The sequence below is a fragment of the Podarcis tiliguerta genome (genome assembly GCF_965153285.1).
Source record: "Podarcis tiliguerta genome assembly, chromosome: 7".
NCBI classification, from domain to species: Eukaryota; Metazoa; Chordata; class Lepidosauria; order Squamata; family Lacertidae; genus Podarcis; species Podarcis tiliguerta.
In genome coordinates this window covers 24979743-25004634 of record NC_139540.1, presented here as the reverse complement: position 1 = coordinate 25004634, position 24892 = coordinate 24979743, and the positions used below count along the sequence as shown (strand labels likewise).

Sequence of the window (24892 nt, the reverse complement as noted above, 5' to 3'; positions counted from 1 at the left end):
CTGTCGACTCCACCCTTGATAGATGAAGTCCCTGCCTTCTGCATAGGATTGTTTTTGGAGGATGAGGGGTGGGGAGAAGCCACATATCAGTACCAAGAGATGCTCTGGAAGCTGACAGGCTTTGATGACTACAGGGTCAGTCCAGCAGCTCCCTGCTCTTGCTTGAGCAGCCATCCAGATCTGCTCCAAATCCACCATGATGTTGTTGTCACAGAACCTCAGTGAATCCTTGAACAAAGCTTAGTCCTTTCCCAATTGAACTGCTTTCTGAGCTAGCTCAGGGAGCCCCCCCCCCAAGTTGATGGGTATTGCTATCAAAAAGAACATTGGAGGGCCCAAAGTTGCCTCGGCCCCTAGGAGCCAGTGCCTATGTACACCGGCCAACCCACATTTGCCTCTGGCTGCACCCATGAGTGGCCTGTCCCGTTTTGCCGCCTGAGGCAAAATGGGAATTGTTGCCTCATGCCTTCACCCCCTGTGCTCCCCAACTTCTGAATCTGGAATGTCCTGGCTGTCACCAAACTTGGCGAGAGCCAGAGTTTTCCACAAAGCGTTGCCGCTGGGCTTCACCATCCGGGGATGGGGGAAACGAGTGGCTACGTTGCACACTGGAACGTGTTCTTCTGGCGGTGGAAGCAGTGGGGCCTCTTGCACTTCCGCTACCTGAGGTGCTTCACCCTACCTCATGAGTGGGCCGGCTCTAGCCCTGCCCACCATTGGCATGCAGCTCTGGGAATCTCGCCCTCAAGGAAATTCAGCCCTCGAGCTGAGAAAAAGGTTCCCCATCCCTGCTTCTGTTAGTAAAGAGGGAGAGAGACAGAGATAGAGAGGCAGAGCTGCTTATCTATGTGTGCTAGTAGGAATCAGCTGAGTGCCATGGATACTTGAATGGTAACCTGTCTCCTGCTTTCCCCCATTCTACTTTCTACTGTGATATTTTGAATACAAAGGTGGGAAGGGAAGAGCAGCAACCCTGCCCTCTAGAGGCACAAGGGTTTCTTGCAGCCTTTGGCATTTTGGAGGGTCTCTATGAAATCATCAACAAACGCCACATCATTTTTTGGTCATAATGACAGCAAACATATATTTTATTATATCATGCATGTACTTATGCATAAATATGTATGCGTGCTTGAATACTCTTGGCCAACTTTACTGGATACGCATAGTGTTTTGCGGAATTATTAAACGAGGGTGTGGGAAAATGGTCCGTAGGTTACCAGGCATAAAACAAAAACAGGTTTTAAATAAACAGCCAAGGTCCAAATGAATAAAAAAAAACATTCTCTAGTTTGGACAATGTAGTTCGTTTAAGTATGTAGTTATTTGAAACATAGAAAGCTGCTTTCTACTGAGTCAGACCATTGGTCTATTTAGCTCAGTATTGTCTACGCTGGCTGGCAGCAGCTTTCCGGGCTTTCAGGCAGGAGTCCTTTCCAGCCCCACCTGGTGATGCTGCGAATTGGACCTGGAACCTTCCACATGCAAAGCGGTTGCTCTTCCCATTTACTCCAAGGCAAAACTGCACCGGCTTCACTTGGTTTTACCCCCTGGTAAGTGTGAATGGGATTGGAGCCTGAATCATGTGGAAGCACTTAGAGCCCTGTGCCTCCCAAAATGTTACTTTCTCTCATTTAAATAGGAGACTAAACAAAGTTATCCATGAACTGAAATGCCATAAACAGTTACTGCAGCAACATCTTCCTGAGGATAATTTATTTCAGATTTAAGAAGGGGAGGGCCAAGATTCTCAGAAAGGTTTAAATGCCCTTCCTTGGATATACCCAAGATCGCAAGGCAGCAAAGAAGTGTGTTTTCTCTGTTGATGTGTTTGCATTGGTATGCCCCATATTAATGATAGCAATGTTACCAACGCAGGACAAAAAGGAACTCTTCCCCAACATCACCGCAATGGGATTTGTGCTCTGGGCATGTACGACTAGTAGTGGGGTTTGGGACTGGGCGGGGAAGGCGAGAAAATGGTTCATAAGCCCTGCTCAGCCATGAAGTTTAAGAAGAATCCTGGTGGATCTCAAGACCCATCTCAGTCCAGCATCCTGATCTTACAGAGCCAGCCAGATGCTTATGGGAAGCCCAAAAGCAGAATCATAAAATCAGAGTTGGAAGGGACCGTTGAGGATAATCTAGTCTCACCCCCTGCAATGCAGGAATATGCAGCTGCCCTATATGGGGATCAAGCCTGTGACCTTGGCATTATCAGCAGCACCATGCTCTAACCAGGTGAGTTACTCAAGAGCAACAATACTCTCCTGATCCTGTTACCTGATCATCTTTCGTCAACCATTCTTTCAGAGCATCAGAGAATTATAGAGTTGGAAGGGACCTCGAGGGTCATATAGTCCAGCCCTGTGCAATGCAGGAATCACAGCCAAAGCATCCCTGACAGATGGTCACCCAACCTCCAATGAATAAGAGTCCACCACTTTCCAAGGGAGTTGGTTCCACTGTCAAACAGTTCTTACTGTCAGAAAGTTCTCCTTACTCTGTTTCGTCTGAATCCCCTTTCTTGTAATTTGGATCCATTGGTTCGGGTCCTGCCCTCTGGAGCAGGAGAAAACAAGCTTGCTCCATCTTCCATGTGACAGCCTTTCAGGTATCTGATAGCCTACCTGACAGAGTTGTTGTCAGCCTGGATAAAATTGGAGGCAGGAGGAAGGGCCTTGCATGCTATTCTGAACTCCTTAGAGAGAATATGGGATAACAAGTTAAAAAAATAAATAAAGGGAAAGCCCTTTGTTCATCAGCAATAAATACTTGGCCTCATAGATATGGGTTAGCTACAATAATTACATGGGGTGGTTCCCCTGATATGAACTAATTAAGAAATCTGCTTCAATGGAAAGGCATTGTAATAAGAATTATAAACACTACATTTACAAATGCTTATATTGTGCATTCTGAAGCATGCAGAGTCAGCTTTCTTTCCGAAAAGCAAGAAGGGTGGGTCTTGGCTCAGTGTTAGAGCATTGGCTTTGCATGCAGAACATCTCAATTCAACCCCCAGCATCTCCAGGTAGGTCTGGGAGAGGACCCTACCTAAAACTCTTGGGAGTCACTGTTAATACTGAGCTAGAGCAGGGTTTCCCAAACTTGGGTCTCCAACTATTTTTGGACTACTGTTCCCAGCATCCCTGACCACTGGTTGTAGTCCAAGACGAGCTGGAAACCCAGGTTTGGGAAACCATGAGCTAGAGGGACTAATGGTCTGACTCAGTGTAAGTTGTGTGGCTGCATACACGCCATACATTGAAAGCACACTGAAAGCAGATCCCCCACCCAAAAAATCCTGGGAACTATCTTGTTAAGAGTGTTGAGGACTGTAGCTCTGTGTGGGGTAAGATACTGTTCCCATGATTCTTTGGAGGGTGGGGGAATGTGCTTTAAATTTGTCTGAAAGAAAAATAAAGTGACAAGGAGTCCTGAAGATTAAGACACTGATAATGGCAGAAGCGTTTGTGGGCCAGAGTCCACTTTTTCAGATGTGCAGCAGACAAACAGAGCAAGGGGGAAAGGTCTGTACAGAGCCAAACAGAAGCAAGATCGGGTGGAAAAAACGGGTAAAGGAATCCATCAGTGAGGGTGACCCGCTCCAGACTGGCAAAGCAAGATATAAAGCACAAATGAAGACGTAACTAGCAGCAGTTGCTTTGTGGTGAGCTAGCACTCCCCTTCTCTATTCCAAGTCAGATAGTGCCAAATCTGCATATGAATTCTGATTCAGTAGCTTCAAGCTAGGGTCTCCCTTTGAAACATTTTGCTGCTGAAGTATGGCAACTTTCAAGCCTGCCACTGAATGCCCAAAGAGACTGAAATGATTCACCATTGTTTTCTGAGCAGTACTCTACTGAGTGAGACTGCTGAGCAATGGAATTCATATGCAAATCTGACACTATCAAAGATGCTTCGAACAGAGACTGGGAGTGACTAGCTCGCCATAGAAGGTTATTGTCCCTTGTTAGGCATTCATGTACACTAATGACCGCTCTTTGCCAATTCATTCATTACCTGTTGGGAGAGTGGGTCGCACACCAACTTCAATAGAATCTTTTAGCCCCTTTCCTGGCTCTTGTCTGCTAAGTAATAGCTCCTTTGCATTGCTAAGCCTTCTGGCCTCCCTTTTTAATAATTTCCCCCTCCTCATGCATCTTACAAAGTGGGCTTTTATGCCATGGTACATTTGTTAGTTTTTAAGGTGCCAAAGCACTCCTTTTTGCTTTTGCTTCAGCTGCTGCAGTGCCAAAGATTAACATAGTTGGCCTTTAAATGGAGGGTATGTGATCTGTATACATTAGCTTTGAGAGGTAAATTGTATGCAGTTATTTACTATAACAGTTCTGTGCTGCTTTTCACATCAAATCTGCAGGCAGTGTACTTTAAAAGCATAAACACCAGCATTAACACAGCAAAATATGTGGGAATCTCAACACATAGTTCCCCACCCAAATTGAAACCATACCAGACCCTGCTTAGCTTTACAAATGTGTTAGCAATTGTATTGCTGTGGTTAATGGGAGCTGCTGCAAATTCAATGTTGTTAGAAAAGTGGAATACATAGATTAAATTATGAGAGAAACTTCTATGAACTTTCTCCAAACCATGCATAGTATCTTATACACTGCCACTTCCCCCCTAAACTGAAAAGCATCAACTGTTGCAACTTTTCCTCAGAGGAGAGTTGCACGAGCCCCTTGATCATTTTGGTTGCTGTCTTTTGAACCTAGTCCTAGACTGACAACTTCTCTTTTTAGACTAACTAGGCAGTTCACAAAGAGTGTCATATACTGTACAATGCTACCTCAGGTTAAGTACTTAATTCGTTCCGGAGGTCCGTACTTAACCTGAAACTGTTCTTAACCTTGTTACCGGAAAAATCTGAGGGCTCCCTTGGACAAAAAGTAAAGACACCAACCAGAGTAAATTGGAGCAAATCAGCAGCCTGTAGGCTTGGCCTTTATTGTACTGTTGCAGCAGGGTGTTCCCCTCACTCGCAGGAGAGAGGAAAGACCCAGAAAATGGTGTGCAAGACCTTATAAAAACTTTTGAAATTCCCCTCCTCTAGGTCAAGCCCACCCCCAGAAACATCATGCATACATTACAGAAAGGAGGGGTTGAGGGAGGAGTTGTGGTGGTAACCTGAGTGCCCTGTCACCTGGCTGGTTCCCCTCTTTCCCCCTCCCCAGGAGTCATTTTCTGAAGACAAAAGGTAGTCGCAGTTTCCTGCCCCCTGAGGGGGAATCCAATCACTGTTCTTTTGTTATAGTCCGTGTTGAATCCACTCGTGTATGCAATCTGTTGTGTAGTTGATGGTCTTCTGTCTAGGACCATCAGGGTTGGCATAGCAACTGGGCAGGGCTCCTGTGGATGTGCTGCTATGCTCAAGGGATTATGGTGGCCTGTATCAAACCTTCCCCATTTTGTAGTCCTTCCTTCATGGAGTAAAATAAAAGTGGAACAGTGCAAATCTGATGTATGGTTGATTTTCAATGAATTTATAACAGAAGTCTAGCGTATGTAGTGTGTGAGTGTGAGTGTGTGTGAAGTCTGTACAAACTGAATGATGGGGGGGGGGTGTTTTCCTGCTACAACCTGAAGTACTACTTTAGCTAATGGGGCCTCCTGCTGCTGCCGCGCCGCTGGAACACGATTCCTGTTCTCAACCTGAAGCAAAGTTCTTAACATGAAGCACTATTTCTGGGTTAGCAGAGTCTGTAACATTAAGTGTATGTAACCTGAGGTACCACTGTATAGTCAAAGAGCCCTGTGAGTTGGAACTACAATACCAGAGTTTGAATCCCTGCTCGCTATTGAAGCTCATTGAGTGATCCTGAGCCAATCAACAACTTTAATAGCGTAATCTTGTAAAATGGGGCTTCTTGTAAAATGGGGTGACTTGGATGAACTGTCTTATGTGGAGGTTGTTGTTGTTGTTTAGTCGTTCAGTCGTGTCCGACTCTTCGTGACCCCATGGACCAGAGCACGCCAGGCACTTCTGTCTTCCACTATGTGGAGGTTAGGAATGTGAAATACTAAATGCAAATGTGTTTCTTAAACATAATAATGATGTGAGCATAGGTTTAGTCCTGAGACTTAAATTGTAGTAACAGGAGACAGGAACAAATCTCATCCTGCACAGTGGAGAATTCGCTTCCTAGCCTGCAACTGTGCGTGCGGATGAACCTGCATTATCATCATAAGCAATACAGAGCAAAAGAGAGGTTGGGAAGCCTTTGTTCCGCGCCTTGCACCCGAGGCTGGCACCAGGGCGGAAGTCGTGCGCGGGAGACGCGTCTCTGCCTCGGTACGCGCCCGAAATACGCGCCTCCTGCTCCCTCGATCCCCGAGCAGGACGTTCCGCTTCCGCCTTGAAGGAGGAAAAGAAGAGAGAGATGCTGGTTGAGCGAGAGGGACGCTGACGGGAAGCGAGAGGCCGCCTCTTCTGCAGCCCGAGCGGGGCGTGTGGGGCTCGAGTGCGGCCGGGCGCGGGGGAAAGAAGGAACGGGAGACCCCGGCCGGCCCCTGAGCTCCGGAGAGGCCGGCTCCACACCTCCGGGGGCTCGTTCGCGGCGGCGGCTGGAGATGGAGAAGGAAGGTGGGCGCTTGGGACGTGCCGCGCGCTTCCCTTTCTCCTTCCCAGGCCCCCCCCCCACCCCTCTCGCCCTGGGGCTGCGGGGCTCCGCGGCCGGGCTGGAGGAAGGCGCTGCGGGTTTAGATTAGGATGTGGGGCGTGTGTCGGGCTCACTGAAATGCAAGAAGGAATGTGGGCACTGGGAAGCCAAAGGGCTCGTGGGGACGGAGTTAGGAAGGCGAGGACGACCAGGTGGGCATTTAACTCCCCTTCGTCCCTGTACAAGTCAGTGTGTATGTGGATTTTTTTCCCTCCCTCTCTCTTTTGGCTTCTCAGTTTCTGCAAACAATTGTGACACAGGTGAAACCAGGCTTTTCGAAACGCAGGTGACAAAAGTAAGCGGTTGGTTTTTTCAAGGAATGTGCTTTGCCTGTTAAGGAGTTCTCTGGACAGGAAGCACTTTGGGGGGGGGGGAGCGAAATCTGCAGGCGCCCAACAGGGGTGTGTGATGGTTTTGATGCTCTCTGCGTTATATGGGGTTCTTGTGCGTCTTCCTACACGGAAGAGCTTTCTGTGTGAGGAGGTACAACCCATGTTTGTTTTAATGGGCTTTCATACTCATTTGCTTCCATCTTCTGTGCCTTTTTAAAGTTTTGAAAAGTCTAAACCGCCGGTATGATTTGATGGGACCCTCAAGGTGGCTTCTGATGAAACAAGGTTTAAGCAAGATTGTATTAAATGCACAAATAAACAGCATATCTTGTACCAAAGTTGGCAGGTATAGACATTTGAAGAAGTGGAACAAAATTATATTAACAGCCCTCTATCTGGTTCTTGTTTGAAAGAAAGAAAGAAAGAAAGAAAGAAAGAAAGAAAGAAAGACATATGTCAGCTCAGCAAGATCTTGCCTTTCCAACTCCAGCGGTTGTTGCAACAAAAATATTGTTGCACCAACCTTGTAAAACAGAAGCAAGATGGCCTGCCAGATCTATTGATGAAAGAGAAGTCCTGGTCTTTAGCTTCTGGCAAAGATAGGACTCTGAGCTCTCCCAGCACCCCCTTGGACCAAGGCTGTTTTCAGTTAGGTTCAAAGCGGGGTTAGAAAATCTTTGGCCTGGGACCGAAATGGCCAGGGACCCTTCATGCCTGGCCTTCAGGACTCCCTGCAGGCTGCACACCCACCCTGGCCACACTGTTAACCAGCCCTGCTTTGCACCTTCCTTAAAGAGTTTTTGCCAGATTTGCATATGTCCTTGAACTCTTGCTTCCATGTGTGGAGGATAGAGAGGAGTTGTGAGCATATGTGGAAACTACCCTACCTTACAAAGGTCAAATTTACACTCAGAGGGGAATGTGGGCCTCGGACTGAAATCGGTTCCCCTGGTTTAAAGGTTGAAACTGGTGCTTTTCATTGTGTCAGGAAGCCAATTGGAAGCCGGTGCCAGATCTCCTAGCATGGTTGTACTGTGCTCTCAGTGGTTGATAATGAATGAGACACCACATTTTGAATTAACTGAAGTTTCTGAACAGTTTTCAATGACAGATCAATGTAGAGTGCATTGTTAGTACCCCAGCCTGGGAGTTACAAAAGTGCTTGTGTATTTCTTAAGTATCATGTGACGTCCCTACCACTGAATATGTGCCCCAAATTATCTCAGAATATTTAACCACACTCATATCTATAAGGACAATTCTATAAACTAATGTAAATACAGAAACTTTCATTTAACACACCACCAGATTTTTATACAATGGTACCCATTGCTTGGTCCCTGCTCCTGCCAACCCAGCAGTTCGAGAGCACGTCAAAGTGCAAGTAGATAAATAGGTACCGCTCTGGTGGGAAGGTAAACAGTGTTTCAGTGCGCTGCTCTGGTTCGCCAGAAGCGGCTTAGTTATGCTGGCCACATGACCCAGAAGCTGTACACCAACTCCCTTGGCCAGTAAAGCGAGATGTGCTCCACAACCCCAGAGTTGTCCGTGACTGGACCTAACGGTCAGGGGTCCCTTAACCTTTACCTTTACCATGGTTTACGAACTTAATCCGTTCCGGAAGTCCGTTCTTAAACCAAAGCGTTCTTAAACCGAGGCGTGCTTTCCCTACTGAGGCCTCCTGCTGCAGGTGCCCTTCCACCGTTTGGCTTCTGAGGCAAAGCTCGCTAACTGGAACACCTTCTTCCGGTTTTGCAGAGTTCGTTTTCCAAATAGTTCGTGAACATAGACTGAGATACCACTGTATTTGGCTTACTGTTATCTTTCTTTCCCCTTTCCTTCAATTAGAATTTGGTCTAAGCTACATAACCTAAACATAGTATTATTAAGTTGTTTTTTTCATTCTTTGAAGCATACTGTCTTAAAGTTTTAATAATTTTGTAGAACATACTTCTGGGTGACAGGTTCAACATACGTATAGATGATGAGAGTTTTCCATGTGGCTCAAATGCAACAGTGGTCTTTGCAATATAAAAAACTCAGATGCAGTACATGTGCTCAGTCAAGTGTTAACTTTTGACTAATAAGCTAAACCTACCTAAGCAGTTAAAGTCTATGCATGCATTTTGCAAGCATCCTCCAAATGAGCGTGCATTAAAGAAAAAAGAGTAGTGGTGGCCTGTTACCCTAACACTGTTATCCTTGAAGCACTGGCTTGGTTATATCATGCTTGTTTTAAGGTAGTTGAGCAATTGGCACCAAGAGAAACTTTTATTTATTATTGCCGTCGTTGCAAGCTGGTGTATTTTTCATTGACATATTGCTTGTATCTCATTTTGCAATATGTTTAATGTGCCCTGTTCCCCAGTCCGCATCCACCATCATACACACCTGCAGCCATAAACCACCTGCCCTCTTCCACCTCCCATTTCTGTTACTCACCCACTCTGCTCGCTCCCCAACCTGGGAAAAGATTAAGAGAAGTGGGGCTGGACAGTGACCTTAAGCAACTGTTGTTTTTGCACCCTTGGACAATCTCCTTATCTCCTTTACAGATACTTATTTTTGAAAGGAAACTTAGCATTTTGCTTTAGATATGACCTTATCACATCATAACATTCTTGGCTTTGTTGCACAACATAGTGCTGCTCATATCAGGTTTGTTTGGTATTTTGAATGTGTTTACCTTCAAAGATCAGTATATAGTATTTTAGATATCCTAAACATCTGGACAGACCAGCTCAGAATTCAGAATGTCATTTGCATCTCTGAAAATCTCCAAATTCTGGATAAGGGACTACAATTCTGACTGAGATTATCTAGATTGTTTTTAGTGATTGAGGATGACTGAGATTTTTATCTTCTCTGTGGAAAGAGGTTTGTAATGTTTATTGGGCTTCGTGAGCCTGACAAACTTGTTTCATAAGAACGCATGAAGAGTCCTGCTGAATTTGGCCAAGACCCACAGAGTCTTGTGGCCCCATCCATACATGTAAAGCAGTATCATACCGCTTTAAACAGTCAAGGCTTCCCCCAAAGAATCCTTTTTAAAGGGTGCTGAGAAACTTTAGAAACTATTGTTCCCCTTAGTGAGCTAACTATTCCCAGAGTTCCCTGGGGTTGATTGTTAAACCACTTTGGGAATCTTAGCTCTGTGATGGGAATAGGGATCTCCTAAGAACTCTCAGCACCCTTAACAAATTGCATTTCCCAGGATTCTTTGGGGGAAGCCATGATTGTTTAAATTAGTATGATACTGCTTTAAATGTATAGTGCAGATGGGACCTTGCTTTTTCCAAGGATCTGGTATTCAGAAGTGTTTCACCCCTGGAGATGTGGAGATTCTATTTAGGTATTGTAGCTTGTGGTTAATAGCTTCTAGTCCCCTGCCCTGCCCCCATAATGGGGGTCCTTTGAAATGCTAACCATCCTAATTATGTGTCAGAGTGGAAAATCGTAGACCTATTTTTAGCACTTAACCTTGCTCAACTTTCCCTTTCACCTTGGTAAAAGGTATTCAGGAGTGAAAACAATATTTTCCTTGTTTTTAAAGCAGCAGGAAACTAAACAGAAGCAGTTTGCTTGTGTGTTTTGGTCACAGTTCAGCAGTCTGTAAAATCAACATGTACGTCATTTAGCTGACTTCCTCTGTGTTACAGTGTGGGTGTTTTAATGCTTTTTATTTAGACCTTCCTGTTATAAAGAAGATTTTGAAGCTCAACTGTGTGAAAAAACGTTAATTTGCATAGTCTTGTCTGTGTGCGGTAAAATAACCAGTGGTATAGAGCTGTAGTGTTCAAAGCTGTACCTTTTTTTAAAAAATAGATTACTTACCTGCCCTTTACCACAAGGTCCCAAGGCAGTTTACAACAATAAAAGGCACAATTATAGAACAAAGAAAATAGATACACTGGTGAAACCAGAAAAGTGTAAAAATAATTAAAAAACAGCTTCACATATAAAAATAGTTTAAAAGTGTTCCAGTACAGATGCAGTCTGGAATAATGATCTCTACTTAGCTAAAAGTCTCCCTCTGACACACAGATTTGCAGGAGGTCTTCTCATAGGAGATCACAAGTAGAACCTGTAAGAAAATGTTGTAGTGGGGAGCTGTTCAGGGTTCTGGCCATTTCATTCCCCCTGCCTTGATTTTCAGCCCCCCTCCCTAACAACAGTCAGTGCCTGCTGAGCATGTTCAGTCCTCGTTGGGCCCTTTTTGGGAATTCTCCCCAATTTAGGGGTCGCCTCCCAAAAAACCCCCAGTTCTTTTAAAATGCTTTTTCTTGCGAATGTGTTGGTGGGAGTTTGTAGGAGTGTCAGTGGGCAGAAGTCTTGTGTCTGAAGACTCTCCTGCCAATTCCCTCCCCCCTTTCCCTCCCCATGTACTTAATTTCTGGCCTTGGAATCTGGATGAATTAAAAACAGGTTAAAATCAGCCAAGGTAGCGATAGTAATTGGCAGAGGAGAATTGGCACAGCGGGAGAAGGATTAAGACATCTGCCTGCAAGTGCCCTCACTCTGCACTTGCCTTCTGATACCTATTATTTGTTATTTTGCAATTGTTCCTCGGTGCTCTTCAGTGCCATGGAAAGGGGTCCACTTGGGCCTCCCAGGTTAGGGAGTTCCACAACATGGGCACTAAAACTGAAAATGCCAGCCAGCCTTCTGTTGATGTCAGTGAGATGCAAAGCAGGGCCTCTGACTATGACGGTGGGTGGTCTGGCTGCTTATGTAGGAAGGCTGCCCTTTGAATACCCTGAGCACAGACAGTTCACTGGGGCTGATGCTTGCCATTGTTCAGCATTATGCTGATATATGGGCACCACACCTAATTAGAAAACTTAATGAGACACAATCTTTTTTGGAAGAAGTCCCACTGAGTTCCATGGGACTTGTTCCCAGATAAGAGAGAGAATGTGTATTTGTAGGATTGCAGCCCAATAATAACTTCTGGCTCTGTTGTCAGGAGCTGCAGATCTGAAGCAGAGAAAGAAGCCGAGCAGTACAGAAGCTGAAGGAAAAGCTCCTGAAGAAAATGAGGAGGAAACGAAAAAGTCAAAAAAATGTAAGTTGTGCCCTTTTTTTTTTTTAACGTGGCGCTCTACTTCTTTCATTGTAAAATCATGTATATGGATTAAGATTTTCTCTGTCTTGCAAATTCACTTTGCAATTCTTCTGTTGCACCACGTGAAAATCTTTACATTGGGGGGGGGGAACTTGTGGCTGCAGCACACTGTGTAATAGTGCAGCCTTGTACACCAACATGCAAAAGTTTCTCTAGCCTGTTAAAGAATAAAATACTAGCCGACTACAAAACTAGGAGCCTGCATTTCTGTGCTGGCTGTGGAAGAGAGAAGCCCTCTTCTTTGAGACCAGCAGGGAAAACACATATTATCAAACCTCTTAAACTAGTAAATGATATTTGATTTCCAGTAATTGACTGCTGGTTTTGGGCTAGCAGTCAATTACTGCAAGTGTGGACCATTCTGTCTCTTCTCCATGGAACGACTGCCAAGCAAAAGGCTAGGCTGTCTTAGTGGTTGACTCTGCAGTTCATGCTGGTTTCACAGTTACTCTTCTGCAAAGCAGTCACGTTCGTGCGTCGCTTCCTTTGCCTACAGGCATACTGCTGATGGGCCATCTACATGAGAAATGTACAGTAGCTAGAAACGAAATCAGTTTATGCTTTTCCCTAAAGAACTCCAAGAACTGCAGTTTCCCCTTAAATAATGCTCCAGTTCAGTCTGGGTGGCAAGCTCTGTCTTCAGTGAGAGAAGCTTTCCTGGTTAAAGTTCTTCTGCCCATTTCAGCAGCTTACAGAGTGGTGGAAATGGTGGTTCTGCTGGAGCATCTAAGCTGGAGTCCGCAGAGTTGGAGGGTGATGACGTGACTTCCTCAGGCCACAGAGGTGTTGACAGAATGGACTCCTTCTGTGCTGGAGGTTCTGGGGAACGGGAAACCAGTGTGTCTCGCCCCCTGTGAACAGTTCCCTGTTCTTCCTTCAGTTCTTCCTCCAAATCCTCATCCCCCAAAGAGGGGAAGGTCATGGCATTGGAAGGCTTAGACCAGGACACACTCCTCAGGAAGCTAGATAGGAAAATCAGCAACAGGAAATTCCAGATTGAACTATATAATGACTAAAGTATATAATGGCACTACCCACACAGCGGTCTGTAGCTTCTGTGTGTTGTTGGAAACTCTTGATCAGGTCACTGGAACTGGCTGATATGAGAATACGGGATTAGGCGGACCATTGGTTTGGCCTTGAAAGCTTTGTTCTTTGTGCTCAAGACCTAAAGCTTCCTGGTGGCTTCATGTGACGTTCCTAACATTCCTTTACAGATGTCTTCATTCCACGTTTCGCAAAGCTTTTCTTTGGCTGTCTTGCAGCAGTCATAAGTGGAATGATGTATGCCATGTACCTTTCGACATACCATGAGCGCAAATTCTGGTTCTCTGGCAGGCCGGTAAGGAAATAGAATCATAATTATAAACAATACGGAAAACGCTATACCTTTACCTTATTCAGAAGAGAGGAGCCTCTAGCTCTTGGGTTGAATGTGGCCCTCTCAGCCTTTCTGTCTGGCCCTCAGAACTTCCTCCAGGCCATGTCCCCTTTCCCCCTTCTCTGCACCCTTTATTGGGCTGGTCTGAACTTGAAGTGTGATAAAGCATCTTGCGTACTAGGACAGGTGGGTACAGACACCTTTCTGTACTGGAAAAGGGCTGCTACTAGATGGAGTACCAGTATCAAGCTAGTTAGGCTGTCATTCTGAAAGAACATAAAGGCAGCTCCTTATAGCTCATAGATACTCCAGATTAATTCCCATTATTGTGGTGAACAAGTGTGTTGTTGCAATTGCCAAAAGCTGCAACTGGATTTTTGTGCTGCCCCAGGTCTTTTCCATTGAAATATTTTTCACAGCCTCTATGCAAGGAGGAGGTGTTTTTGTTCTTTTGCTGTGTTTTACTGTTGGCTTTTAAATCTTGTTAACATTTTGTAGTGAGCCACTCGTGGAAGTTCATTGACAAATAGCTCAATACATCTTATAACTATTATTGGGTGATATCCAACATTCATCAATAGAGCAGACCCATTGAAATTGTTGGACTTGTCTGCACTCAGTTTGCTGTGAGTATGACTTAGTTGACTATCACCCATTATTTCTGTTAGGATTATTAATGAATGGAAATGACACCCCACTCAAACTTTCCCCATGATTTATTAAAGATGTATCCTTTCTCATTGGATGGTTGTGTCATCCAGGCAAATGAATATAAAATGACCTTTCCCGGGAAAATCAGAGGCTCACTAAGTCAGGTTCCTACTGGAAGACCGGACAAATGCTAGAACATTAGCAGTGGCAAAGTTTTTATCGGTGGTTGCAAGAACAAATGAGCCCTATATTCTAAACAAAATGCTTGTTTAACCTGGAGGTAAGCTGTATGAATTGTGTATTGATTTGTAATGATTTGTTGGGTCTCTGGACCGTAATAAAGATTGATTGATTGATATAAAATGAGAATATGATTTTGGGTTTTTGGTTTTGGTTTTCTAGGAGCTTGAACGAGAAATCACATTTCAGGGTGATGGTGCCATTTACTACTCATTTTACAAAGACTTATTAAGAGCTCCCTCCTTTAAAAGAGGTAAGACACATACATTTGCTAAATAGCAAGTGAGGCAAAATCAGAAAAGATAGTACTGAGTAGCTTCTTGTGACGGAGGAGAGAAAGCGTGTAAGCTTTCAGACTGCACAAAGCTGTTGCACAGGCTTATGTAACTCCGTTTGCACATCTTCTTATCAACGCAAAGTTGGTTCATCAAAGCTTCCACTTGTGTATTATATCCCTTGTGCTCTGGGATAATCTATTTCTAATCCTATTAGGCCTTGTGGTCTGGAAACCCTAACCCAGTGGTCAGGCAAAGGAGAACTATGGAGCTGATCTATTCCCCTACAGGAGACAGCTGAGAATCCCCTGTGAGCCACAGAACTTCACTCCACCATCAAAAGCTCTTTTCCCTGGATTGTGCTGCTAGCTGTAGAGTAGAGCAGGGCCTGCTCTGCTAATGAATTGTAAATAAAGAGCTAGATTTCAGGACTGGCGTAATGAAGCTTGCACACTGTGTCGTCCAAGGAGCTGCAGTGTTCACTGCAGAGTGGCAAAGGCTGCATGTCAAATTCTTCAACAGGAGGCAAATGCAGGCTTTGTAACAGGACTAGTTCTAGAAGGGAGTTACTAGCCTCCCAAGCAAATGGGTGTAGATGCTCTCCAATACATGTGTCTAACCTTACACTTGTTATGTTATGAGATGGCATCTAGCAGCTTTTCACAAAGCACAAGATCCCTGAAATCCTAAAGGCTATTCCTGTATTTCACCCCATGGAGATGCCCTATGCCTTTGCAAGTAGCCTCTGCAGTAGTCCTGTTCAAGCATTTAAGGAATGGCAAGACAAGTAGCAGATTTTGCAGGCACACATCAGTCCTGCCTATGGTGTTCCATCTATTCCATCCACCTCCAATCTTCTCTTGTTCAGCAGGAAGGTCTGCATTCAACTGAACATGCTTAGAAGCCTCCCAGTAACTGGGAATACTGTGCCATCTGCGGTCCCAATTACAAGGAGCCTTCAGAGCCTGCTCAGCTGAATACCCTTTGGACCTTCCTACTCAATGTGGGAAGGATGGGGCCAGTTCATGCAAGGGCATTGGGGGGTGAGGCTAGTTGGCCTGGCCTCAACTCATGTAGATGTTCCATTCTTAGGCATGACTCCTGAACAGGGCTCAAGTTGCAGAAACCAAACATGGTAGAACTCTTCCTTTTGTTGATCTTGAGAAATTGCATAAATAATGCTGGCTTCCCTTCCTCTCACCCAAATCTCATTCTCAGGTGTTAATCAATTAACCCATGACAACAGGACTCTCTCGCTGAAGACCATGAATGTTGTGCGGCAAATGACGTTGTATCCAGAGTTGATCGCCAGCCTCTTATACCAAGCATCTGGCAGTGAAGTATGCTTTGCCCCCCTCTTGTTTCTTTACAGTCCTGGGGGATAAGTAGTTGAGAAGTGTGCTGCCCTAAAAGCAAGCAGCTTGTTTTCCTCCAGAGCATTATTTGTGCATCCAGACGCTCAATGGATAAGTGGTGAGCTGTCGGAGGACTGCTACACTGTGCACTGAGGGTTCTCTATGTGCCCAGAGAAAGTGCAACCCCCTCTGTGTGTAATCAGCCCCTTAGTTGAGACCTGGGTGTGGGGTCTCAGTTAATGGAAGCACCCCTAAGAGTAGCTTGAGGAGTGTAAGGAAGTCCATATCTTATATTTTGAAAAGCTGAAAACTGCATGGCTGTAGTTTATTGCTATGAGGGTTCTCAATGACCCATGCACATAGCCTTTGCCTTTGCTCTATAAAGGGGGTTAGTGTTTTGCGGCAACAGTAAGGTGCTGCTGCTACTCCCCACCCCCGGTTATTATCTTTCTGCCCATCAGCTTCATGGTCTTCTCTTTCCATTTGTGAATTTCAAACGGTGCTTTATTGTTGTAACTCAGCTGCTAGTATTGCGTGTTTGAAAATATTTATGCCTTTAATTTTCAGGAGGTTATTGAGCCAGTATATTTTTACATTGGTATAGTATTTGGACTGCAGGGGATCTATGTGACTGCGTTGTTCGTAACCAGCTGGCTAATGAGTGGGACTTGGCTGGCAGGGATGCTGACTGTTGTCTGGTTCATTATTAACAGGTAAAGCAAATCTTTACTACCCACCCACCCCATAATTTGCTGTTCTTTCCCTGCCTTGAACTGAACAAGCAACTGTATTCCTAATTCTTTCTTTTCCTTTTCCCTTCTACGCTATTTCCAAAGGGAACTTTTATGAAAGTTTCTAGTTGCTGATGTATTACACTACCAGGAAAGGTTCATTCTGTAACTGGAAATATTATAAGAGTGGGAAATGGATCATGTGGATAAGAATTGGTTGTGGCCTTTCTATTTCACACACACACACACACACACACACACACAATACTTTTTGTCCTGTGGTTTTTGTTGGTTACGTTTGCATGTTGGGCTTTAAATGTCTGGAAAGTGTCTTGAAGCCCATCGTACGAAATTCTCTGTGGAGAGGTTATAGGCATATGGATTCCTGACAGAGCTTGTCGCTTTCCACATGCCCTTTCATGACGGGGCAGGGTATTTAATTCTTGTATATGTCGTTTATACTCCAATTTGTGGCTATACTTTGTGCTGTTTTGTTGTTTATAAAATCAAAGATATGCATCTGAGAGGGAAAGGACCCATTGCATAGATCATTGCTTTTGCAGTATTTCTGTTTAAAATTTAGAAATTGAAATGTTATTGTAAAAGCTCATTGTCCTTGCTTTCATTAGAGTATGCTTCTATTTGTAGAAGGCAGTCTTTCCCAACCAGGCCTGCAGCTCCGTTCAAGCCTATTGGCCATGCTGCCTGGACGCAATATGTGTTGTAATCTAGAAGGCACCAGGTTGGGTTAGAGTGAAAAATGACATCTAGGATTAAGTAGCAAGGCTGTTAATGATCAAACCCCCAAAGGTTCTAATCGCTAAAAACTCCAAGGCTCTTCATTATGGTCAGTGACTAATATTCAGAAAAAAGTCATACAAATGAATATATAAAAGAATACCAAACAAAACAAAATAGAGAACCATAAGTGTCGTACTATAAAATGCCCGGCACAGAGAACAAAATTATCAATTTGCTAAAATTAGTCTCTGGAGAGTTTTACACACAGCAGCACAATATTGAACCATCCTGGAAGAGATGGATGTGTTCTCATCAGAAAGGAGAAAAATAGCATTAAATGCATCCTGTCGCTCTGGGAATTTCCGTTTAAAATGGTCAATAAAAACCATGCATATCACGATAGAAGGAGCAATACGTAAGAACACCAGTTATCGATTCTACCTCTCCAGATTTGCAGGGACATTTACATTGACCACAGAGGATTTTTTATAACTTCCCTTCCAAAACTGCCAATCGCTTAAGGCTTTATTGCTGATATGTTGTTTCTGTCAAGAGCAATAGTCAAGCCTATATTTATGTTCTAAAGTAACCTGTATATTTTAATGGGTTGTCCCTGTATGTTTTCCAGGGCAGATACCACAAAAATAGACTATTCTATCCCGTCAAGAGAAAATTGGGCATTGCCATATTTTGCTTGTCAAGTTGCAGCTCTTACTGGCTATTTAAAGAACAACATCAATCCTTCTGCTGAGGTAAGATGAAGACGTTTTCAGTCAAAATATAATAGTATAAATAGGCTGATCAGATTTGAGAACCTTGATCCAATAAACCATTTCGGGTCAGGGGCTGAATGTGGCCCTGCAGGCTTCTGTGTTTGGCCCTCTGAACTCTCCCCAGACCACATCCCCTCCATAAACACACTTTCTACTGGCATTCCTTCACATCTTGAGTACTTTTGCCTGGCTGGCATGTGTCCTTAAACCCAGATAATGCATTATTGTTTCTGTGGATGGAGGATAAGAGAGGAGCGTTCATACCGTAAAGGTAAAGGGACCCCTGACCATTAGGTCCAGTTGTGGCCAACTCGGGGGTTGCGGCGCTCATCTCGCTTTACTGGCCAAGGGAGCCGGCGTACAGCTTTGGGTCATGTGGCCAGAGCAGCTCATGGAAACGCCGTTTACCTTCCCACCGGAGCGGTACCTATTTATCTACTTGCACTTTTGACGTGCTTTCACACTGCTAGGTTGGCAGAAGCAGGGGCCGAGCCACGGGAGCTCACCCCGTCATGGGGATTCGAACCGCCGACCTTCTGATCGGCAAGTCCTAGGCTCTGTGGTTTAACCCACAGCGCCACCTGTGTCCCTGTACATACCATACGAAGGTTTAAATTTACATGAATTGCTCCGCCCACTCCCCTGGCCCAATCCAGCACTGCCATGTGGCCAACGGGAAATTGCCCAGAGGCAAATGCAGCCTTTTGGCTGGAAAGGGTGCCCCAACCCTGCTTTAAAAAATGAGATGGTTTTGCCTAAGGTAAAATGTAACGGACCAAAAAAAATTTCATTTTCCAGAACTGTTAAGGCCTCTTCTTCTTGCTACTATCATATTAAGAATAAAAATGCATTCAAGAGTTATGCAGGATTGTACGTTTTAAGACGGAATGCCATTTACTGATACTATATATTTTTTCCAATCTTGCTTTGTATGAAAATAAGTACATGGTGATTAAGATGTCTTCCCTTTCAATTCCCCCAGAGGTTTTGCTACCTGTTGGTGAGTGCTTCAACCTACACTTTCATGATGATGTGGGAGTACAGTCACTATCTGCTGTTTGTCCAGGCTGTGTCTCTCTTCTTGTTGGACACTGTGGGTTTCACGCAGACAGAGAAGGTATTTTGGCACTTGAAACTTACCAATTTTAATGCCAGTTTAATTGCTAGCTTGTTGCTCTTCCCCTCTCCTTTTGCCTGCCTTCTAAGCCCGTGAACTGTTCATTCTGCTAACAGGCACAGATAAAAGGCGGGCAGAAAAAGTTTAAATATAGAGGGTGGTTGTTTCTTGCAGCCGTGATCGCTTGTTGCCTTGAGGGTCAATACCTTTTTGCTTTTCCCTTCCGCAGGTACATGAAGTGTATAAGGTCTACCTCTTTTCTCTCTTTCTGGGATACATGTTACAGTTTGAGAATCCAGCTCTGTTAGTGTCTCCACTCCTCAGCCTTGTTGCAGCGGTGCTGCTGGCAAAATACCTCCAGGTAATAATTGGGAAATCATTTGGTGGTTTTAGCTCTGCCTGTACTGCTGTTCTTTTTCTCTTTCTCTCTAGCAGAGGTAGTGAATCTTTTTAAAACCTGAGGTCTGTGTTCCACCATGGACAATCTTCCATGGTCTCTTTGTCATGGACGGGCTGGATACAGTGGAATGGTGGGAGGAACCAGCCGGGGAACCCCCAAGGGAAAAAAGCCCAGAGCCCAGGGATTGGTGTTGGGACAACAAAGAGTGGTCAGAGGGAGAAGAGGGAGCAGACTGGGAGAAGGAGGTGTCAGAAGCTGAAGAGGTAACAGGATTTAGTGAGCAGTAAGAGCTTGTGGCAGAGAGAAGTCCAGAATCAGAAGCAAGAGGCCAAGAGGCGGAGATGTATCAGGCTGGTGAAGAAGCCAGGATGGTTCCACCTCCGGCTGCGACAAGCTCCCCTCCCCTTTGGTCTTCCAGAACCAGGAGAGGTATGAAGTGAAAGGAGTAAAGGCAGGCATGCCGGCATAGTCTCAGATGGCTTGGGAAAGACCCGGGAAAGGAGGAGACTTAGGCAGCTGTGGGAAGGCAGGGACATTCAGAAGAGTTGCTGTGGTCATTAGGCCTGGCGCTACTGAGCAACCCTTGTTTCTTCTAACTCTTGACATCTCTGCATGTGGGGCATGAAAGGCCCAAAGTGGGTGGGGTCTGAGGCAAAAGTGGGTGGAGCAACCTAAGTAGGATGCATCCCAGCCATGAAAAGGGCATAGTGTTCTGTAGCACAACACATCTCTCCGTGCAGGCAAGCGAGGTCAGGGACACATTCCAGTCAGGCAGAAGCGCTTGGGGAGAGTGTAGAGAAGGGCAGGCGAGGGCCATGGTTTAGGAAGTAGGGGGCGGACGTGGCCTGAGTGGGTTCTGAGAGGCATGGAGCGCTCCATTTGACCCACAGGCCTGATGTTCCCTGTCTCCCTCCTCTATAAGAGCCAGTGTGCTGTGGTGGTTAAGAACGGTAGACTCGTAATCTGGTGAACCGGGTTCACGTCTCCGCTCCTCCACATGCAGCTGCTGGGTGACCTTGGGCTAGTCACACTTCTTTGAAGTCTCTCAGCCCCACTCACCTCACAGAGTGTTTGTTGTGGGGGAGGAAGGGGAAAGAGATTGTTAGCCGCTTTGAGATTCCTTAGGGTAGTGATAAAGCAGGATATCAAATCCAAACTCCTCTTCTTCTGTAAAGTTAATACTTCCTTGTCTGTTTTTTAGATGAATACAAAAAAGGGAACGCTTCTTTCAAGGATGCTGAAAGTCATTTACTTTTATTTGGTATTCACAATAACAGTGACTTTGAATTTTGTAGTGAAGGTAAGATTTTATTTTTATTTTTTTAAATTAATCATACAGGGTAATGAAAGCATTTGTTTGTTTTTGGATGTTAGTTGCCTAGGGAAATAATAATAATCTTGAAATTCCTCTTCCTGCTGTGCTTTTTCTTTTTCTAATGGAAAAAGGTAATGGATAGAACTGGTAAAGAATTAACCCATCTTTTGAAACACTCAACATGGCTAAGTTTTTTTTTGTTTTTAAAAAAATCTTCCAGTAGAAAATGTGATGCTGCTAACTGAAAGATTGTTTATCTCTCGCGGTTGCAAATGTTTGTCAGATGTAGCAACGGTCTGTCTCAAAAGTGTGGTGCCAACACACAATTTCCTTTCTGTTTGTTTTGCAGACTTTTATTCCCCATAAAGAAAATGAACATTTAATGAAAGTGCTTGAAGTAAAATTGGGTTTAAACATTACTAAGTAAGTCTGAAGTGATATTTTGTAAAATGCAAGGAGTTGTACATTACGATCACTGGAGGAGAGCATAGCGTCTGTTTGAGAATCTTATCAGCTCTAACCCAGTGGCAGCTGTTCAGGATCACTAGCAGAGCTTTACACACTGAGACGGGGGGGGAGTACTTGTTATTACTTGATTTTCAGTATCTTAGGGAAGGTTGATGAAAATGCCAGCCCAATGTGCAGCTGTTGTGAAAGACAAATTCAGTGTTGGGAATCATTTGAAAATAAAGCTGCCTATACTGTAATGCGACTACATTTGGAAAACTGTATACTGTTCTGGTTGCTGCAGTTCTAAAGGGATATTGTCGAGCTTTAAAAAGTGCAGAAAAAGGCAGTCACAATGGGCTGGAGCAACTGGAAAGATTATAGCATTTGGAGCTCTGTAAAAAGCAAGGGAAGGGAATGGAGACATGATAGAGGTGCGTAAAATTCTGCATGGCATTTGGAGAAAGTGGACAGAGTTTTTTCTTCCTCTCATGATGCTAGAAGCTGGGGTAATCCAATGGAGTTGAACGATAGCTGTTCCAAACAGAAGGAAGTGCTTTTTCACACAACACACTAAGCTATGGAGTTCACTACCACAGGATTTGGTGAACGCCAGCAATTTGGTGAACAGCTTTAACAGGGGTTTAGAAGAGCATATGGAGGATAAAGCCAACGTAGCTGCTGTCTGCCACCTCTGGAATCAGAGGCAGTATGGCTCTACATACCTGTTGCTGAGGGTCATGGGCAGAAAAGTGCAATTGAGCTCATGTCCTGCTTGTGGGGAGAAGCAGGTCACCCAGTAGGGTGGAGCTGCAGCCCTAGCTTCCCAGCAACAGGGTTGCTGCCACTTAACTGGGAGAAGGGGAGGCAGGCACCGTGGCAGGAGCACCAGATAAGATTGGCATGGTGCAAAAGCACCCGCGGAGCCATTCTGCCTAGAAAGCAGCACTGCCCTTGCTTCTGGGCTTCCCATAGACATCTGATTGGCCACTGTGGGAGCAAAGTGTTGGAGCAGACAAGTCTTTGGTCTGATCCAGCAACTGGGTGATTACCTATACAGTGGTGCCTCGCAAGACGAAAAGAATCCATTCCGTGAGTCTCTTCGTCTAGCGGTTTTTTCGTCTTGCGAAGCAAGCCCATTAGCGGATTAGCGCTATTAGCGGTTTAGCGGCTATTAGCGGCTATTAAAGGCTTAAGGGATTAGCGGATTAGCTGCTAAAAGGCTATTAGCAGCTTAGTGCCTTAGAAAAAGGGGGTGGGGAGCGGAAAAAAAACCCCCAGGAATCGCAAGACATTTTCGTCTTGCGAAGCAAGCCCATAGAGAAATTTGTCCTGCGAAGCACCTCCAAAACGGAAAACCCTTTCGTCTAGTGGGTTTTCCGTCTTGCGAGGCATTCGTCTTGCGGGGCACCACTGTATTAGAAAATGCAATTGATAGGGCTTATACTGACTGGCTAAGCTCATGACTGCTCCCCCTTTGCAATTTATAGGAACTTCACAATCAACTGGCTGCTTTGTCAAGAGTCCCTTCAGACACCATCCCAAGACTTCTTTCTGCGACTCACTCAGTCCTCACTATTGCCTTTCTACATTTTAGTGCTAATCATTTGCCTCGTGTCTGTTGGCCAGGCCACCATCAGGAGAATTAGGTAAGGTAACTTCTCTCTGTTCTCAACCGCATGGTCCGTAGCTTGTTTATGAACTTAAGTGTTAGTCGCTGCATGTAATGGAAATACCTTATACAGCAAACATCAGCTGCAGTACAAGAACTTCCAAGCAGGAAAAGACTGTATTTGAGGTAGTACATATAACTTCCCCTTCCTTTGCATGTAACATAATATATGATGCCTGCATATCTGTGTGCATTTGAATTCTGCATACAGAATTGCATTCTGTATTTCCATGTGAAAAAATTATGTAGAATAGCAGTATAAATCTGAGCTGTTGCATGTAGAGGTGTGATTGTAGGCAAGTATGTGCTGTACATGACATAAACTATATACCACCCTTAGCTAACCCTGGTGCCCTCGGAGGTTTCTGACTACAACTCCCATCAGCCCCAGCCGGCATGAGCTGGAGGACATCAGGTTGGCTAAGGATGGCGACATTATGGTGGTGACGTAAGTTCACTGCCCCACCATCATGCCTAGAGTGCTTCAGCACTGGAGGCTGTGTGAATCTGCTCAAAGACTGAGCTGAAAGAGATTGAAATTGTCATATTGGATATGTTTAATGTTTTAATCGTAGCTGGTTTGGGGTAAGCAGCGGCTGTGCTGAATAAAGATACTGCTGCAAAAAGGGTTGGTGGCGGGGCTGGGGGGAATATTCCAAGAGGAGGGGGAACTTAAGAGGTCTGTTCTTGGGTTATTGTAAGGGTCTTAGTTGATATCATGGGCTGGTTGGAAGAATGGTGGGAGGAACCACCTGAGGAACCCCCAAGGGAAAGAAGGCTCAGAGTCCAAAGAGGAGCGGTGGGGCAACAATGAGCGGTCAGAGAAGAGGGGGGAGACTGGGAAGAGGAGGTGTCAAAGCTGAAGAGGTAACAGGGTTTCGTGAGCAGGGAGAGTCTGTGGCAGAGAGAAGTCCAGAATCAGAGGCAGACGCTGACATCTGAGAGTGGGAGGCCAAGAGGCAGAGATGAGTCAGGCTGGGTCAGGGATTGGCTGGACGAGGAAGAGTGGTGGCAGCCAGTAGATCAGGAGGTACCTGAGGGGGAAGGGGACTTTGAACCAGGTTTCAGACTTGTGGGGCAGGGAGAAATCATCAGCAGAGAATGAGGGTGAATTGAGGTAGCCACAGACATGGATAGAGAAGGAGCAGGGACTATGTCTTCTCTGCAATACAGTCCCGGTTCAGTTCCTTCCCCTCCCCAACTCTCAGTGCAGGAATTAAGGAATTAATTTGAGAAAAGGCTACAACAATTAAGAAAAGTTGAGTTGCAGCGAAAAAATGTAAGGAGGAGGGAGGTATAAATAAGGGGGAGAGAAGACAGAACTTTAGCTTCTGCAGCTGATGTGCTTATCTGATGAGTGTGCTGTGTGCTGACTCATTGGTTACTGAGCAAAAAAGTTAATTGCTGCAAGCACTGTGCCTGGTTCCGCTTACAACGTCGGACAAAAGACGGAGGGGCTTTTCTGGCAGCCTGACCGGCTGGTGAAGAGTCACAGGTGCCTCCCCCTCCTGCTGTGACAAGCTCCCCTCCCCCCCCCAGTCTCCCAGAACCAGAAGAGGTATGAAAAGGGCGGAGGAGAGGTTGGCTTCATGCAGGAACAGTCTCTGATTGATTGCTTGGGGGAAACCCTGGAGAGGAGGGACTTTCAGTC

The 24892-nt window shown here is 45.1% G+C and overlaps 1 protein-coding gene across 5 annotated transcripts in view; it reads left to right on the top strand.

Moving 5' to 3' along the window:
* Nucleotides 1-24892, top strand: part of DPY19L4 (dpy-19 like 4) — a 65982-nt gene that overhangs the window by 31273 nt on the left and 9817 nt on the right. For 3 of the 5 annotated variants that reach the window (XM_083451055.1, XM_083451056.1, XM_083451053.1), the window contains 11 exons: nt 11985-12083; nt 13361-13485; nt 14578-14668; nt 15909-16030; nt 16613-16758; nt 18146-18269; nt 19273-19407; nt 19637-19768; nt 21009-21107; nt 21472-21545; nt 23060-23218. In XM_083451055.1, the coding sequence (XP_083307181.1) occupies nt 13423-13485; nt 14578-14668; nt 15909-16030; nt 16613-16758; nt 18146-18269; nt 19273-19407; nt 19637-19768; nt 21009-21107; nt 21472-21545; nt 23060-23218 (1145 nt within the window). In that variant the 5' untranslated portion in view covers nt 11985-12083; nt 13361-13422. Of the gene's footprint in view, nt 1-6338; nt 6611-11984; nt 12084-13360; nt 13486-14577; nt 14669-15908; nt 16031-16612; nt 16759-18145; nt 18270-19272; nt 19408-19636; nt 19769-21008; nt 21108-21471; nt 21546-23059; nt 23219-24892 lie in introns of those variants that run through there. The other 2 variants (XM_083451054.1, XR_014513884.1) reach the window with 2 other exon arrangements.